The sequence below is a fragment of the Entelurus aequoreus genome, linkage group LG02, assembly GCF_033978785.1.
Source record: "Entelurus aequoreus isolate RoL-2023_Sb linkage group LG02, RoL_Eaeq_v1.1, whole genome shotgun sequence".
Taxonomy (NCBI): domain Eukaryota; kingdom Metazoa; phylum Chordata; class Actinopteri; order Syngnathiformes; family Syngnathidae; genus Entelurus; species Entelurus aequoreus.
The window spans coordinates 74,062,157-74,078,135 of NC_084732.1; the positions used below are offsets into that span (position 1 = coordinate 74,062,157).

The 15,979-nt window shown below is 37.8% G+C and overlaps 1 protein-coding gene across 2 annotated transcripts in view; it reads left to right on the plus strand.

Annotated features, from left to right (window-relative positions):
* The first annotated feature begins 315 nt into the window (after positions 1–315).
* trip4 (thyroid hormone receptor interactor 4) overlaps positions 316–15,979 on the plus strand; it is a 195,208-nt gene continuing 179,544 nt past the window's right edge. Inside the window, exons 1-10 of one of the 2 annotated variants that reach the window (XM_062069164.1) lie at positions 316–516; positions 4,764–4,945; positions 5,014–5,150; positions 6,993–7,208; positions 7,298–7,376; positions 7,444–7,549; positions 7,634–7,849; positions 7,925–8,054; positions 11,440–11,633; positions 11,740–11,864. In XM_062069164.1, coding sequence (XP_061925148.1) covers positions 437–516; positions 4,764–4,945; positions 5,014–5,150; positions 6,993–7,208; positions 7,298–7,376; positions 7,444–7,549; positions 7,634–7,849; positions 7,925–8,054; positions 11,440–11,633; positions 11,740–11,864 — 1,465 coding nt within the window. In that variant the 5' untranslated portion in view covers positions 316–436. The remainder of the gene's footprint in view (positions 517–4,763; positions 4,946–5,013; positions 5,151–6,992; positions 7,209–7,297; positions 7,377–7,443; positions 7,550–7,633; positions 7,850–7,924; positions 8,055–11,439; positions 11,634–11,739; positions 11,865–15,979) is intronic. The other variant, XM_062069157.1, reaches the window with a different exon arrangement.

The window sequence follows — 15,979 nt, forward strand, 5'->3', positions numbered from 1 at the left end:
GTGTCCTGTTTTTTTCTGATTATAATCATGATCAACAAATTGAATGTATCATACCAAAATGTGCAGTACTGCCCACCCCTACAAAAAAATAAAATGACACTGCGATGCTATACTGCCATCTATTGGATGAAACAAACAAAATATATCTTGTGATTTAATGTTCGCAACCCGATCAGTTCAATATTTTACGAATTATACAGCTAAGTAACTCAAACTCATACATTGTATCTCCTGATTATTTCACCCTTCTCGACTATTTGGCATTTTAAAAAGTACATGGAAAACATTTTTTTTGCAGGAGCAGTTTCGTCCGGAAGGCATTTTGTGCAGCACCACACTCTTCCGTGTGTACGTCTGTTATGCCACCGGCTTAAAACAAGCCAATGCTACGAGTTCACAACTGACTAGCTTGAGTTTTATTCTCTGCGTGGTTAAAATGTCAGACAATTTATTGCGGTGGTGTCTGGAGGAGTTACAGCGCACGTTTGCTTTGGAGGCGTCCGAAGACATCGTCAAGTAAGCAGACGTTTAGCTGACATGCTGCCTGTCAAAAAGGGAAAAGTTACCAACGTGTAGTATAGCTATAGCTTGACAGATTTGCTCTAAGAATGTCTCATATTTCCAATATCATTGTTCATATTGCTTTTTTTCCAACGTATAAAGGAATACACTCAGCTTTCCGTTAAATATCCTAGTTCGATTAGAATCGGTATTTAAACTGTCATTGTCTTGTGTCAATTCTATTACTGTCTGTTTCACTTCAAAGTGCAGAAGTCCCTGTATACAGTAGTACCTTAACTTACGAGCTTAATTGATTATTTGACGGAGCTCTTAACTCAAAACACTTGTAACTCAAATCAACACCTCCCACTTAGAATTAGTTTAAATCAATTTCATTGACCACCACCCTCAAAAACAGCACGATTTTGACATGTATCATGATTATTACGGGGGGAAACACTTCAATAAGGAAAACTTTAAGAAAAGCAATATAATAGACTGCAGTATTATAGGAGTGCCCACCATACTTGCCAACCTAGCGTCTCGGAAGAGTTAGTGCTGCAAGGGGTTCTGGGCATTTGTTCTGTTGTATTTATGTTGTGTTACGGTGCGGATGTTCTCACAAAATATGTTTGTCATTCTTGTTTGGTGTGGGTTCACAGTGTGGCGCATATTTGTAACAGTGTTAAAGTTGTTTAACGGTCACCCTCAGTGTGACCTGTATGGCTGTTGACCAAGTAAGCGTTTCATTCACCAATGTGTGTATAAAAGCTGCATATATTATGTGACTGGGCCGGCACGCTGTTTGTATGGAGGAAAAGCGTACGTGACGACAGGTTGTTGAGGACGCTAAATGCAGTGCCTTAAAGGCACGCCCCTACTATTGTTGTCTGGGTGGAAATCGAGAGATTTTCAGGAGGGGCACTGAAATTCAGGAGTCTCCCGGGAAAATCGGGAGGGTTGGCAAGTATGATGCCCCCGCTTTTTCAGCAGGCGAGCTACTTTTTAAAGTCGAGGTGATCTACCTTTTATACATGTACATATTCACACACACACACACACACACACACACACACACACACACACACACACACACACACACACACACACACTCACACACACACATATATATATATATATATATATATATATATATATATATATATATATATATATATATATATATATATATATATATATATATATATATATACACACACACATATATATATACACATATATACAGTATATCAGTGTTTCCCATAAACTGCCAAGATACCTGTGGCGCTGTGGGCGTGGTCACCATGAGATCATCGAGTAATTTGCATAATTTACTACAATGATTTGATTTTCTCTAAAAAGGCTCAAAAAATGTATACTTGTTAATTAATAATAACAGTTTTGTTTTAAACGTCCATCCATCCATCCATCCATTTTACAATATAATTACAACACATTATGTACATATTTATATACAGATTTGAACAATAAGTTATTCACTGAAATATATTTATTAATTGTGGTTCTTACAAAAAATATATCTTATAAAAGCTAAAATGTCTCAAAGCTCTGCCCCTTTAATTAGTGCATACTAAATAATTTAACTTTAGCCTACTACTACAACCATATTATTTACCAGCAACATAAAGTGAAACAGAGGCAGAGGTGTCCTGCCACAGTCAGTAACAAATAAACAGAAAACAGTAGTGGTGGTAGATAGACACAGAGCTTCATCAAACATCTGATCCACTGAACAAAGAGCTCCAAAAATCTTGAACTTTAGACTGCCATCAGTTTTACTCCCTACACTTAACCATGTGTTTCCTACTGCCTGCAGACTTTGCACCCTTTGTTATATACACATGTTGTGTTTCTAATATAAATACATTTAATAAAGTCAAATACAAATAAGGCAACAAGAGAAGTATCCTACACTTCTCTTTTGTAAAGTAAATCTGAATAGCCGATATGGGCATCTACATCAACTATATGATTTGCCTGAGAAGCTGGAGAGGACAAAAACAAAAAACTTTTTAATTTTTTTAAAAAAAATGTAAAATTGTTTTTATTTATTTTTTTTAAATTTTATTTGTGGCGGACGTAATTCTTTCGTGGCGGGCCGCCACAAATAAATGAATGTGTGGGAAACCCTATATATATATATATATATATATATATATATATATATATATATATATATATATATATATATATATATATATATATATATATATATATATATATATATATATATATATATATATATATATATATATATATATATATATTTATATATCAGTGGCCTAGTGGTTAGAGTGTCTGCCCTGAGATCGCCAGGTTGTGAGTTCAAACCCCGGCCGAGTCATACGAAAGACTTTAAAAATCGGACCCATTACCTCCCTGCTTGGCACTCAGCATCAAGGGTTGGAATTGGGGGTAAATCCCCAAAAATGATTACCGGGCGCAGCCACCGCTGCTGCTCACTGCCCCCCTCACCTCCCAGGGGGTGATCAAGGGTGATGGGTCAAATGCAGAGAATAATTTCGCCACACCTAGTGTGTGTGTGACTATCATTGGGACTTAAAAGAAGAAGAAGAAAAAAATATATATATATATATATTTCATGACATTATCTGTATGTATTATTGCTTGCATTTCTGATGGTGGTTTGTTTGCCGTTATAGACCACAGCAAACGTAACCCAGCTTGCATAGATTGTTATGCATTCGAATAAGAACCCCGGTAATTTCATTTAACTTGGACACACACATTTATACCTTTGGCCATTCTAAGCCAGTAATTTAGATGAGTTATCTCACCCCCTGAGAAGCCTGCATTTTACTAATGTTTTCCAATGTTGTAAAAATGGGTAGAATACATATTACATTTCAACATTTCTGTCAACGAAGATTTGTGTCAGCCTGCGACACATAGTCATTTTGATAGTAGGCTAATATAGGTAATGTAGCACTTATAACATGTGTTGACTTCATTGTATCATTTATAGAAGGCTTTTAATTTTTTGCGGCTCCAGACAGATTTTTTTTTTTTGTTTGTTTGTTTTTTGTTCCAATAAGGCTCTTTCAACATTTTGGGTTGCCGACCCCTGCACTAGCTGTTGGATTGTAACGTGCATCTTATTTGTCGTTTTCATTACCAAATTTGAGGGGTGTTGAAATTCTAATCAGCAGCATGTCAATAGCAAAGCCAATGTATACAATAGGTAAGGTTGGATTGAGCCTTGTATTTTTGCCTCATTCCTTAAGGAGCGGAACTATCCAGGACTATCTGCAGTGTGCTCAAACAACCACCCGGTAGCATCTGTGAGCATATAATATCATCTCGTTCACTTTCTGACTTATCAGGCCTTATCAGGTCGGTAGTGCATTATTCACACATTCTTCACTCACGCTTTAAGTGAGAGATGAGGCAAAAACTAACCCAGACCCACTGTAATAGTATCAAGCTCATGCATTTTTGGAAAAGTAGAGTCTTAGTTGCTGTTTATTTTTTTTGTCGATTTCTTTGTTGGTATTGAAAATTAGATTAGATTACCCAGAGACCTGCTCAGTGGCCTTGTGGTTAGAGTGTCAGCCCTGAAACCCGAAGGTTGTGAGTTCAAACCCCATACCAAAGACTATAAAAATGGGACCAATTGCCTTCCTGCTTGGCACTCAGTGTCAAGGGTTGGAATTGGGGGTTAAATCACCAAATGATTCCTGACCGCGGCCACCGCTGCTGCTCACTGCTCCCCTCACCTCCCTGAGGGTGAACATGGGGATGGGTCAAATGCAGAGGATAATTTCACCACACCTAGTGTGAGTGTGACTATCGTTGGGACTTTAACTTAACTTTAACTTTAGAGGTAGTATGGCTGAGTCCTTTTTCAGTGCTGCTGGTATGATCACCAAGTGCTGAAGTACAAAGATGACGTCAAAAAGGAAGTTATGCGCAACCCAGGCACTAAAACAGAGCACCGCTGGATCTTACATAGGACCGGCGGAATTTGCTCTGTGCCAAAAAAGTACCAGATTCGGTACCCATCCATACAAATTACACACACTAACGGATAACAACAATATATTCACTAAGGCTATTTTCCCTAAAATATACATTTACACAATGAATCGAACAATTTAATGTAACTGATAGCTGCAGCCCTATAACCGTAGTCACACTTTAAATGGAACCGTTCTTGACAAAAAGACCTTGTCAGCTTGTCAGTCCTCTCATGTTTTGCTTTCACAATGTCTGCCCTTTAGATACATTATATCCATCGAAAAAGCAGATGAGATCGAGGAGTATGTGGGAGACCTTCTCCAGGGCACAGATGGAAGGAAAGGACAATTCATTCAAGAGTTCCTCTCCAGATGGAAGAAGACTCAAAGACAGGCCGGCGATACCTCTGGTCTTTTCCTTTTCAAAGAGTCGACTTCAGCAACAGGTGGGAAGGCTTTTGTACTGTAGGATGGCAAAAACGCCTCTAAAGGTTTGCAAAATATATTTTTCTAGAATTAGACTCACAAGACACAAGCAAGGATTTCCAGAAGAAGTCTAAACGGAAGGGTCGGAACAAACATGAGTTGTTGGCTGTCAGTCAAACAGACCCTGAGCCAGAGGCAGTCAAAACCCCCATTGATCTGATGAGGGTGAGTACACACTTTCATTTTAGTTTGTTGAGCCGAATGCAGCTGAGATAGGCTCCAGCGGCCCCCGCGACCCCGAAAGGGACAAGCGGTAGAAAATGGATGGATGTATGGATGGATGGATAGATGGATGGCGCTAACATTTGTTTTATGGAGACAATTCTCATCAAGTGATTAGGGTTGTGCAATTTGTATGATAGTGCTGCACAATTTTGAGAAAAAACCTAATTGCAATTTTTCTTTTCAAAACTGCGATTGCTATTTTTATATACTATACATAAAAATGCAGAAATGTGAAAATAACGAGTGAAGGAAGACATGTTACTTTCAGACGGTCAATCCACATATTCTTGTCTCAAAGTGCTACACATTAGAACAATATGCAATAATTTAATTTAAAAATATTTGACTTTATGCAGACAGAATCCGAGCTTTTGTCTACATCATGCTCTTAAACTGAAAAAATAAAGAATAAAAACTATACAGTGAATGTAATGTAATCAAAATGTATAATGATACTGCAAGTCACCATTTAAAATGATATCAAATTTTATTTCTCATTATTGTAGGATTGTTTACCTTTGTACTGTATTTGGAAGGTAAATAACTTTTAGTTATCCTAAATAAGCAAACAAAAAAACTAAATAGGCTAGAGTTGTAGAATATAAACAGCAGTAGGCAGATCGCTACGAATACTACAGTAATTAAATCGCTATTTTTTTATCATCACACAATCTTTAGTAATTTTTCTTTATGTTTACAAACTCAGAAAATAAGTCCCTGGACAAAGGAGGGCTTTAATAGAATATAATAGAATAGATCTTTATTGTCACAAAATTGCAAGCAAACTCATTTAGTGCAAATTCATGGTTGACACATAAAAAAACATTAGAACATTGGTACTAAGATAAATAGATAAAAATAAATACATAAAAAGCATAAAATACCAAGCACACGGCTCACATGCACAGTCATTCTTTTTTATGCCTTGATTGTGTTCAGCGACACTATTGCTCTTGGGTAGAAAATGTTCTTTAACCTGTTTGTCCGGCATTTTATTGTCCTGTATCTCCTGCCCGAGGGCATCAATTCAAAAAGTTTATGTCCAGGGTGAGATGGGTCCCTTATGATGTTTTGGACCTTTTTGAGGCACCTGGCACTGTACAGTTCATCTAGGGAGGGGAAAGAGCAGCCAGTGATCTTCTTGGACCCTCTGAAGTGCATTTCTCTCTGCCGCTGTGCAGCTGGCATACCATACCATGAGGACAAAAAACGAAGGATTTAAATAAGAGCCAATAGTAGGAAATAATTTAAATATGTAATTGATATTGTTTCACTGCCATCCTGTGTTTTCGTCTGATTATAATTGTGATCAAAAGTGTAATCATTCTTGAACATTTGAAATATCAGTATCAGCAGTGATATTTCCAATACTGCCCTGTATTACTTGGTATTGGATTGATACCCAAATTTGTAGTATCGCCCAAAACTTATATGAAGGAGCCAGACAACAGAAAAATTAGTGCTTATTATATTTTAACATAAGTGTTGATAGAACCATGTTACAACAGAAAATAACCAGTTATTAAAAGGAAATTAGCAAGTAGATTAATTACAATTTTGACAAAATATTAACAGAAATGCAGTAATATTTTAACGCATACGTCAGCAGCTAAATGAAGAGCTTTTGTAACCCATTTTGAAATGCTTCAATGATCATTTACGTACAAAATATTATATCGTGATGGATATTGTTGTCGCAGGAGGCTGCAATATGTATCGCGTTATAGATTTTAGGCCATGTCGCCCATCACTGCAAGTTTTATTATTTGTAATTAACCACAGGTTCAAGAAAGCAGTTCTTCTTCAACAAAGAAGAAAAGTAAGTTTACGAGCCTCTATGGCAAAGAGGGACAGGACAAGCTGACGGTGATACTCCCTGGCCGACTCAGCTGTGAGTGCCTTGCTCAGAAGCACAGACTTATCAACAACTGCATCAACTGCGGTCGGATTGTATGTGAGCAAGAGGGATCTGGGCCCTGCCTCTTCTGTGGTAGCCTGGTAATAGTTTTATTTCATCATTTTTTAACAAATAAATATAGAACCTGTCCTAATGCCCCCTTTTTATGTTTGTTTGTTTGCCTCTTCAGGTCTGCACGAAAGAGGAGCAGGAGATCCTGTTACGAGATTCTAACAAAAGTCAGAAATTAAGGAAGAAGCTTATGGGAGGTGGGAATTAGATAAATCAATTGCATAAATGATTATACCAGGGTGTGAGCGTATGTTTTTGTGACAGATTGTAGCGAAAGAGACTACCTGGCACCCCAAGAAGCCAAGATGAAGGCTGGCTTGGAGAAGGCCGTCCAGCACAAAGAAAAACTTTTAGAATATGACAAAAATAGGTACAGGAGCGTACACTTTGCTAGTTTACTGACCTGATGTTCAACTATCTTGCTCGCAGCATTCACAACATCGTTTGTTTGCAGTGTTAAGAGAACCCAGGTACTCGATGATGAGTCAGATTACTTTGCGACCGAATCCAACCAGTGGTTGTCTACCGCTGAGCGGGATAAACTAAGAAAGAAGGAAGAGGAGTTGAGAGAACTTCGTCATGTATCTCGTAAAGACCGAAAGATCACTTTGGACTTTGCTGGCAGACAAGTGATTGACGAGGGAAACAACCTGAACGATTACTACGACAAGTGAGCAAGATACTATGGCACCGTTTCACTGATTTTGTTGTATGCTTACAAACTTCCACTCTTTAAATTATGCAGATTGGATGAGACCCTCAAAGCAATGGACATTAACTCTGCGCTGAAATCTTCTGTGCACTCCGAAAGACAAGGTGGAAGACAAAACCTGAGAGAACTGGTCAACCCAAACATAAAGCAAAGTGCACCAGAAGTAAGTCACTTGTTACGTACTGTTCTCAACTCCATGTGCACCTAATAGTTTGTCATCGCTTTAGAAGTATACATATTTTTTAAAGACGTACCGATCGATCAGCTGCCAATCAGTATTAGACGATTTTTGTGGAAAAAAAATACATAGCTGATCAATGTCTTTTAATGCTGATCACAAACAACAATCCCCTTTGGCTGACATTTTTTTTACATTTTAGTCCCCCGGCTGACAAGCGGCGAGCAGCTAATTATGTGTCTCCATACACAGTGTGGAGCTGCTCATCTAGGCGAATAATAATCAACTACATTACAGCAAATAAACTGCGTCTCTTAATATCTTAAGTATCATTATCAACTACTACCATTATCACTGGTGGACGAAGCTAAGTTACACACCGAGAGAAGAGCTCTACTTCTTCCTACTCCTTTTCGGACGTGCTGTAATGAAACAACTGGAAATATGTGATGCATTACATTGTATGCATGTTCGAAATAAACTGAAACTCAGAGTAAGCCACGAGCAGGCATGCTAATAGCTAAGCTAACTGCTAATCTAGCTTGAAAAAACACCAATAAATAAGTGCTTAGTAAAGTTTAAGAAGTTTAGCAATAAACACATTGCAGCAGAAAGTAAGCAGATATTAACGAGAAATTAACAAGTTGAGACGTGCATATGTCCTTGATATTTTGTATTTTATTGTTCATAGTTAATATTACAAATCAAACATTATTTTTTATATACATTTTATTCAACGAACATGTTATAAATTCCATTCAGTTTTTTTAAGGTGGTCTGTCATACATTTTTTAGCATTCTACTATCAGTTATATTGTGAGTGTTTTTATTGTGTGTTTAGCTTTTATTTTACCCTCTTTTTACGACATTTTAGGAATTTTTTTCACTAACGCTGAACGACCTATACATGTTTAAAGTGTTCCGTAAAGAAGGGAACCAAGCACACATACAGAAGAATGCGTGACACTTTTTACTACTGAAATATTGAATAAAAAAACATTAGACACACATACAAACTCCCAGTGTGATGTTATAAATAAAAAGAATAAAACCAATGAACATTGTCAGACAATCATCAGTCAGTCACTCCTCCATCCTGTTATCTTGCCATATATATATATACTGTGTGCGTGCGCGTGTGCATGTGTGTGTGTGCGCGCGTGTGCATGCGTATACACTTGTGTGTAGGGTCTATATGTATGTGTATGTATGTATATTAATGTATATGTAATATAAGTGTGTATGTGTATGTATATATATGTATACACTGTGTGTGTGTGTATGTGTGTGTGTATATATATATATATATATATATATATATATATATATATATATATATATATATATATATTATTTTTGAAGGAAAAACACTGTACTTTTCAATTAAGATAACTTTAAACTAGTCTTAACTTTAAAGAAATACACTCTATACATTGCTAATGTGGTAAATGACTATTCTAGCTGCAAATGTCTGGTTTTTGGTGCAATATCTACATAGGTGTATAGAGGCCCATTTCCAGCAACTATCACTCCAGTGTTCTAATGGTACAATGTGTTTGTTCATTGGCTCAGAAGGCTAATTGATGATTAGAAAACCCTTGTGCAATCATGTTCACACATCTGAAAACAGTTTAGCTCGTTACAGAAGCTACAAAACTGACCTTCCTTTGAGCAGATTGAGTTTCTGGAGCATCACATTTGTGGGGTCAATTAAACGCTCAAAATGGCCAGAAAAAGAGAACTTTCATCTGAAACTCGACAGTCTATTCTTGTTCTTAGAAATGAAGGCTATTCCACAAAATTGTTTGGGTGACCCCAAACTTTTGAACGGTAGTGTATATATATATTTATATATATATATATATGTATGTATGGCAAAAAAAATTATCACGATTAATTTTGCCATATCAATCGATCTCGATTAATATCACATTTTTTAATTTTTTTTAATTAAAAGTAGATTGTCCCATGCAGGATTATACAGAGTACCACATCCCTACTGCTTACTACTGCAGTATTTTGTAACAGACATTTCCGCCATGTTTCATCGAGGTAAAAATGCTAACAGCTGATCATCGTGATCGAAGTGAAATTAATCGCGATTATTGATCACGATCATATGTCATGCATTTATGCATTGCATTCATACATTTTATACCTTTATTCATTTATATATATATATTAGGTCTGCAACTAACGATTAATTTGATAATCGATTAATCTGTCGATTATTACTTCGATTAATCGATTAATAATCGGATAAAAGAGACAAACTACATTTCTATCCTATCCAGTATTTTATTGAGAGAAAAAAACAGCATAGTGGCATCATACTTATTTTGATTATTGTTTCTCAGCTGTTTGTAAATGTTGCAGTTTATAAATAAAGGTTTATAAAAAAAAAAAAAATAAAAAAAAAGTTAGATAAAAAAAATTAAAAAAAAGCTCTGCGCATAGCATAGATCCAACGATTCGATGACTAAATTAATCTGCAACTATTTTAATAATCGATTTTAATCGATTATTAACCCCTAACCCCTCTGCCACCGTGGCAGCATGGTGGAAGAGGGGTTAGTGCATCTGCCTCACAATACGAAGGTCCTGAGTAGTCTTGGGTTCAATCGGGCTCAGGATCTTTCTGTGTGGAGTTTGCATGTCCTCCCCGTGACTGCGTGGGTTCCCTCTGGGTACTTTGGCTTCCTCCCACTTCCAAAGACATGCACCTGGGGATAGGTTGATTGGCAACACTAAAATTGGCCCTAGTATGTGGATGTGAGTGTGAATGAATGTTGTCTGTCTATCTGTTTTGGCCCTGCGATGAAGTGGCGGCTTGTCCAGGGTGTACCCCGCCTTCTGCCCGATTGTAGCTGAGATAGGCTCCAGCGCCCCCCGTGACCCCGAAGGGAATAAGCGGTAGAAAATGGATGGATGGATGAATGGATTTTAATCGATTTAATCGATTAGTTGTTGCAGCCCTAATATATATATATATTTATATATATATATTAATATTAACTGTAAAATATTATTTTAATCAGTGTCCTGCACTTTTTTACAATTTAAATAAATTAATTTAAACCAACTTGAACACTGCATAGCATTGGTGTCCTGTCTGCTCTTCCTAAAATTAGACTTTACCATGTTTTATAATCATCTAAATCCTTCAGAAAGGTTTTTATTTTATTATTTTATTTTTAACATATTAGTTTGACTTTTTTCCCAACTAAACTTCACACAAAGGAGAAGTGTTATTTATTTCATTCGTCAATCAGACAAGTAAAAATTATGTGTTTTTTCCGACATGTTTGTGTTAAAATTGCTTCGTAACAATTGTCCACAAGGTGTTAATTTGTCCTGTTTATGTTGGTAGTGGGTCGATGTTCGTGGCCGTGAAAACAACAGAAGGAACATGGAGAAAGTGCAGAGTTTGGCGCAGGATGGAAAGGAAGAACAGCGGACCCGCTTGCGCCTCCAAGACAAGGAGCTGCAAGAGATGTCTGATGGAGGCTGGTGTCTCAGCATGCACCAGCCATGGGCATCTCTGCTTGTCAAAGGCATTAAGCGGTAAGAAGTCTGCTAGAGGAAAAGCAATCGCTTTTTTGAGATCCAATAGTCAAAAGTAAGTTATCAGTATGTGCGTGACGGCTCACGCACAACTGTTTGTCTGCAGAGTCGAGGGGCGGACTTGGTACACGTCTCACCGTGGTCGTCTTTGGATTGCTGCTGCAGCCAAGAAGCCCACCCCTCAAGAGATTGCTGAAGTGGAGGCCATGTACCGTTGCATCTACAACAAAGGTACACATGTGAATAACTGAAATTAGGGGTGTCTGGATCTGATATTGATAGTCGATATCGGTACGATAACGTATTGGATGATATCGGCTTGCATTTAAGATCTCCGATAGAAGCTCTGATTCAAGAAGTCCTGTTTACTTGTGCAATGCTGGACATCCAGTTAACATTTACATAAATGTCCCCCATTAAGAACCAAGGTTGGTCTTTTTTGTCTTTTAGTGAAGTCATTTATAAAAGATAAACATGGTAGGCTATGGGCTAGTAGGCGCTAGCAGCTACTATACAGAACAGCTAAGCACACACTAGCATACAAGCTAGACATGCGTGATAAATAGGGGTGTCCCGATACAATTTTTTCAAATCCGATACAGTACCGATATTGAAGTCCTGAGTATTGGCTGTTACCAATCTGATACGATATCAGCACAAATCACACATACTTTTATTATTTTGTATGTTGAAAATGGCTTGATGAAGTGAAATTACACAGTGAACAATGGTAGTAATAAAAATCACTAACCGTGTGACAGATGTATGCTTTTAAAGTGGAATGATAATTTGCAGACTTGTGTGTTACTGCGGGTTTCCCTGACATGTAATTAATCGTAGCGCAGTGCCAAGGCAATATAAAAGCCGCCACACCTTACAAATTATACGGTAAAAATCAGGGTATTTTACATGAAAACCAATTTTTACACACATTTGACTATTGATGCACTGAGAATTCGGCCACAGAAAAACTTTGATCATTTGTAAGCTAGACGCACGCGATTGGCCGCTTCGCCCGCACCTCCAACTACGGCATGTGCACAGCCCCGCTTCGCACTCCAGCCAGACCGACCCAGCCATTAGAGCCAATCCTTGTCTCGAAGTTACTGTATGAATCTGACTTCCTTTACCCGCCTTGTTCTGACATGCCAGAGGTTGATTAACTTGAAGACCTGCTGGGGATATATAGGTATACGGCAGTGGCGATTGCTCCAAGACTGCAGGACAGCTTCCCCTAAAATATCCCCCCAAAAAGTGGTCAAATATGTCCTTTTTATGTTTACATTTAATTGACTAAATATGCACAAGGGTGCATTTCACTTTTGTTCAGAATTAGCTACTTTGGCGACAGCTGACGTGACTTTCTTCTCATTCATTCGGAATATAGAGTGGGTTGATCCACTGCAGCGAAACTAGACACATTAGATAAATGCTTGGCTTTGCCCCGCCCACGGACGATGAGCAGCTCTGAAAATGAATGAGAAGTGGGGGTGGCTTTGGCTGGACTGGACGCAGAGTTTCCGCATGATTGTTGGATGATCTGTCTGAGGCTGAATCCCTTTTTGGTTGATAGCAAAATGAGCGGATCAGTGATCTTGAAATCTTGCGTTTTTCCTCTTTATATGGAGAATTTTACAATCTTAAGTGACGTTTTCTTTGTAAAATCTAGCATCTTTATATATTTTACCTGTATTTAGAGACTGCGCTCATGTTTAGAGAGGAGCTGAAATTTAGCTTCCCCTCCTTGAAAGACCAGCAGCCGCCACTGGTATACGGCCTGTGTTACGACCGTGTGGTGGCTGCAGGCGCATCAGTCTCCCCACGCTAAAAGACGTCACGCGCAGGCGTCCTCCCGAATGGGAATCTATCCATTCTGAGGACAGTCATACTCGACTACGAGTGACTGCCGATGATGATGATGACATTGTACGATAATAGCAATTATAAAAATAGAGCAAAACAATATAATAAAAAATATGTTAATACTCATTACTAACAACACAGATTTGTTTTTAAGTTAACGTACATTTGTTTAGCCTTTTTAAAAGAAAATATATTCTGCATCATCATCTGTTAAGCATGATTTTGTCATATTGCCCTGTACCCTGTACTTACTGGATACTTTCTAATACGCTTCTGTTTTGGAGACTTTTGTAAGTGTAAATAATATGCAACTATAAATATTTTAAACTTCTTTGTATTGACAAATGTTGTGTTTTAAACTGCAATATTGTTCATTTAAGGACATACAGTATGTTACATATGTCTAGCTTGTGTGCTTAGTTGTTGTGTAGCTGCTAGCTCTGAGTAACCTAGAGATTACCAGGTTTACCTTATGTACAAACCCTGTTTCCATATGAGTTGGGAAATTGTGTTAGATGTAAATATAAACGAAATACAATGATTTGCAAATCCCTTTCAACCCATATTCAATTGAATGCACTACAAAGACAAGATATTTGATGTTCAAACTCATAAACTTTATTTTTTTTTTGCAAATAATAATTAACTTAGAATTTCATGGCTGCAACATGTGCCAAAGTAGTTGGGAAAGGGCATGTTCACCACTGTGTTACATGGCCTTTTCTTTTAACAACACTCAGTAAACGTTTGGGAACTGAGGAGACATATTTTAAGCTTCTCAGGTGGAATTATTTCCCATTCTTCCTTGATGTACAGCTTAAGTTGTTCAACAGTCCGGGGGTCTCCGTTGTGTCTCCCATTTTTAATGGGAGACAGGTCTAGACTACAGGCAGGCCAGGCTAGTACCCGCACTCTTTTACTATGAAGCCACGTTGATGTAACACGTGGCTTGGCATTGTCTTGCTGAAATAAGTTGGGGTGTCCATGGTAACATTGGTTGGATGGCAACATATGTTGCTCCAAAACCTGTATGTATCTTTCAGCATTAATGGCGCCTTCACAGATGTGTAAGTTACCCATGTCTTGGGCACTAATACACCCCCATACCATCACAGATGCTGGCTTTTCAACTTTGCGCCTATAACAATCCGGATGGTTCTTTTCCTCTTTGGTCCGGAGGACACAACGTCCACAGTTTCCAAAAACAATTTGAAATGTGGACTCGTCAGACCACATAACACTTTTCCACTTTGTATTAGTCCATCTTAGATGAGCTCAGGCCCAGCGAAGCCGACAGCGTTTCTGGGTGTTGATAAACGGTTTTCGCCTTGCATAGGAGAGTTTTAACTTGCACTTACAGATGTAGCGACCAACTGTAGTTACTGACAGTGGGTTTCTGAAGTGTTCCTGAGCCCATGTGGTGATATCCTTTACACACTGATGTCGCTTGTTGATGCAGTACAGCCTGAGTGATCGAAGGTCACGGGCTTAGCTGCTTACGTGCAGTGATTTCTCCAGATTCTCTGAACCTTTTGATGATATTACGGACCGTAGATGGTGAAATCCCTAAATTCCTTGCAATAGCTGCTTGAGAAAGGTTTTTCTTAAACTGTTCAACAATTTACTCACACATTTGTTGACAAAGTGGTGACCCTCGCCCCATCCTTGTTTGTGAATGACTGAGCATTTCATGGAATCTACTTTTATACCCAATCATGGCACCCACCTGTTCCCAGTTTGCCTGTTCACCTGTGGGATGTTCCAAATAAGTGTTTGATGAGCATTCCTCAACTTTATCAGTATTTATTGCCACCTTTCCTAACTTCTTTGTCACGTGTTGCTGGCATCAAATTCTAAAGTTAATGATTATTTGCAAAAACAAAAATGTTTATCAGTTTGAACATCAAATATGTTGTCTTTGTAGCATATTCAACTGAATATGGGTTGAAAATGATTTGCAAATCATTGTATTCCGTTTATATTTACATCTAACACAATTTCCCAATTCATATGGAAACGGGATTTGTAAATGACTTTTTTTGTTAAAATACTAGAAAGGTCCACCTTGTGTGCTCTTCGGGGGACATTCAGATGCACAAGTAAACGCATGGCAGGATTGCTTGTACAGAGCTCATATCGTGGATTTGAGATACAAGCCAATACAATCCAATACCTTTTTTTTTTTTTCTGTTTTGGGGTCGATGTCAATATCCAATTAGGACACACTTAGTAATAAGTGTCCTTAAGTGAACAACATTGTCTCAAATTATTATAGTTACATATTACTTACATGTACAAAGTCTCCAAGGCAGAAGAAGCGTATTAAAGTATCCTGGATCATTTACTTATTGCGTCATGACTATTAAATAATTATTGTGGCCACTAGGTGTCGCCTTAAAATAAATTACCATGCCGCAGAAGTCTGTCATATGGCTAGGTCATATATACCTTTGTTCTCTTATTATTATGTAGTGTGAAATGTA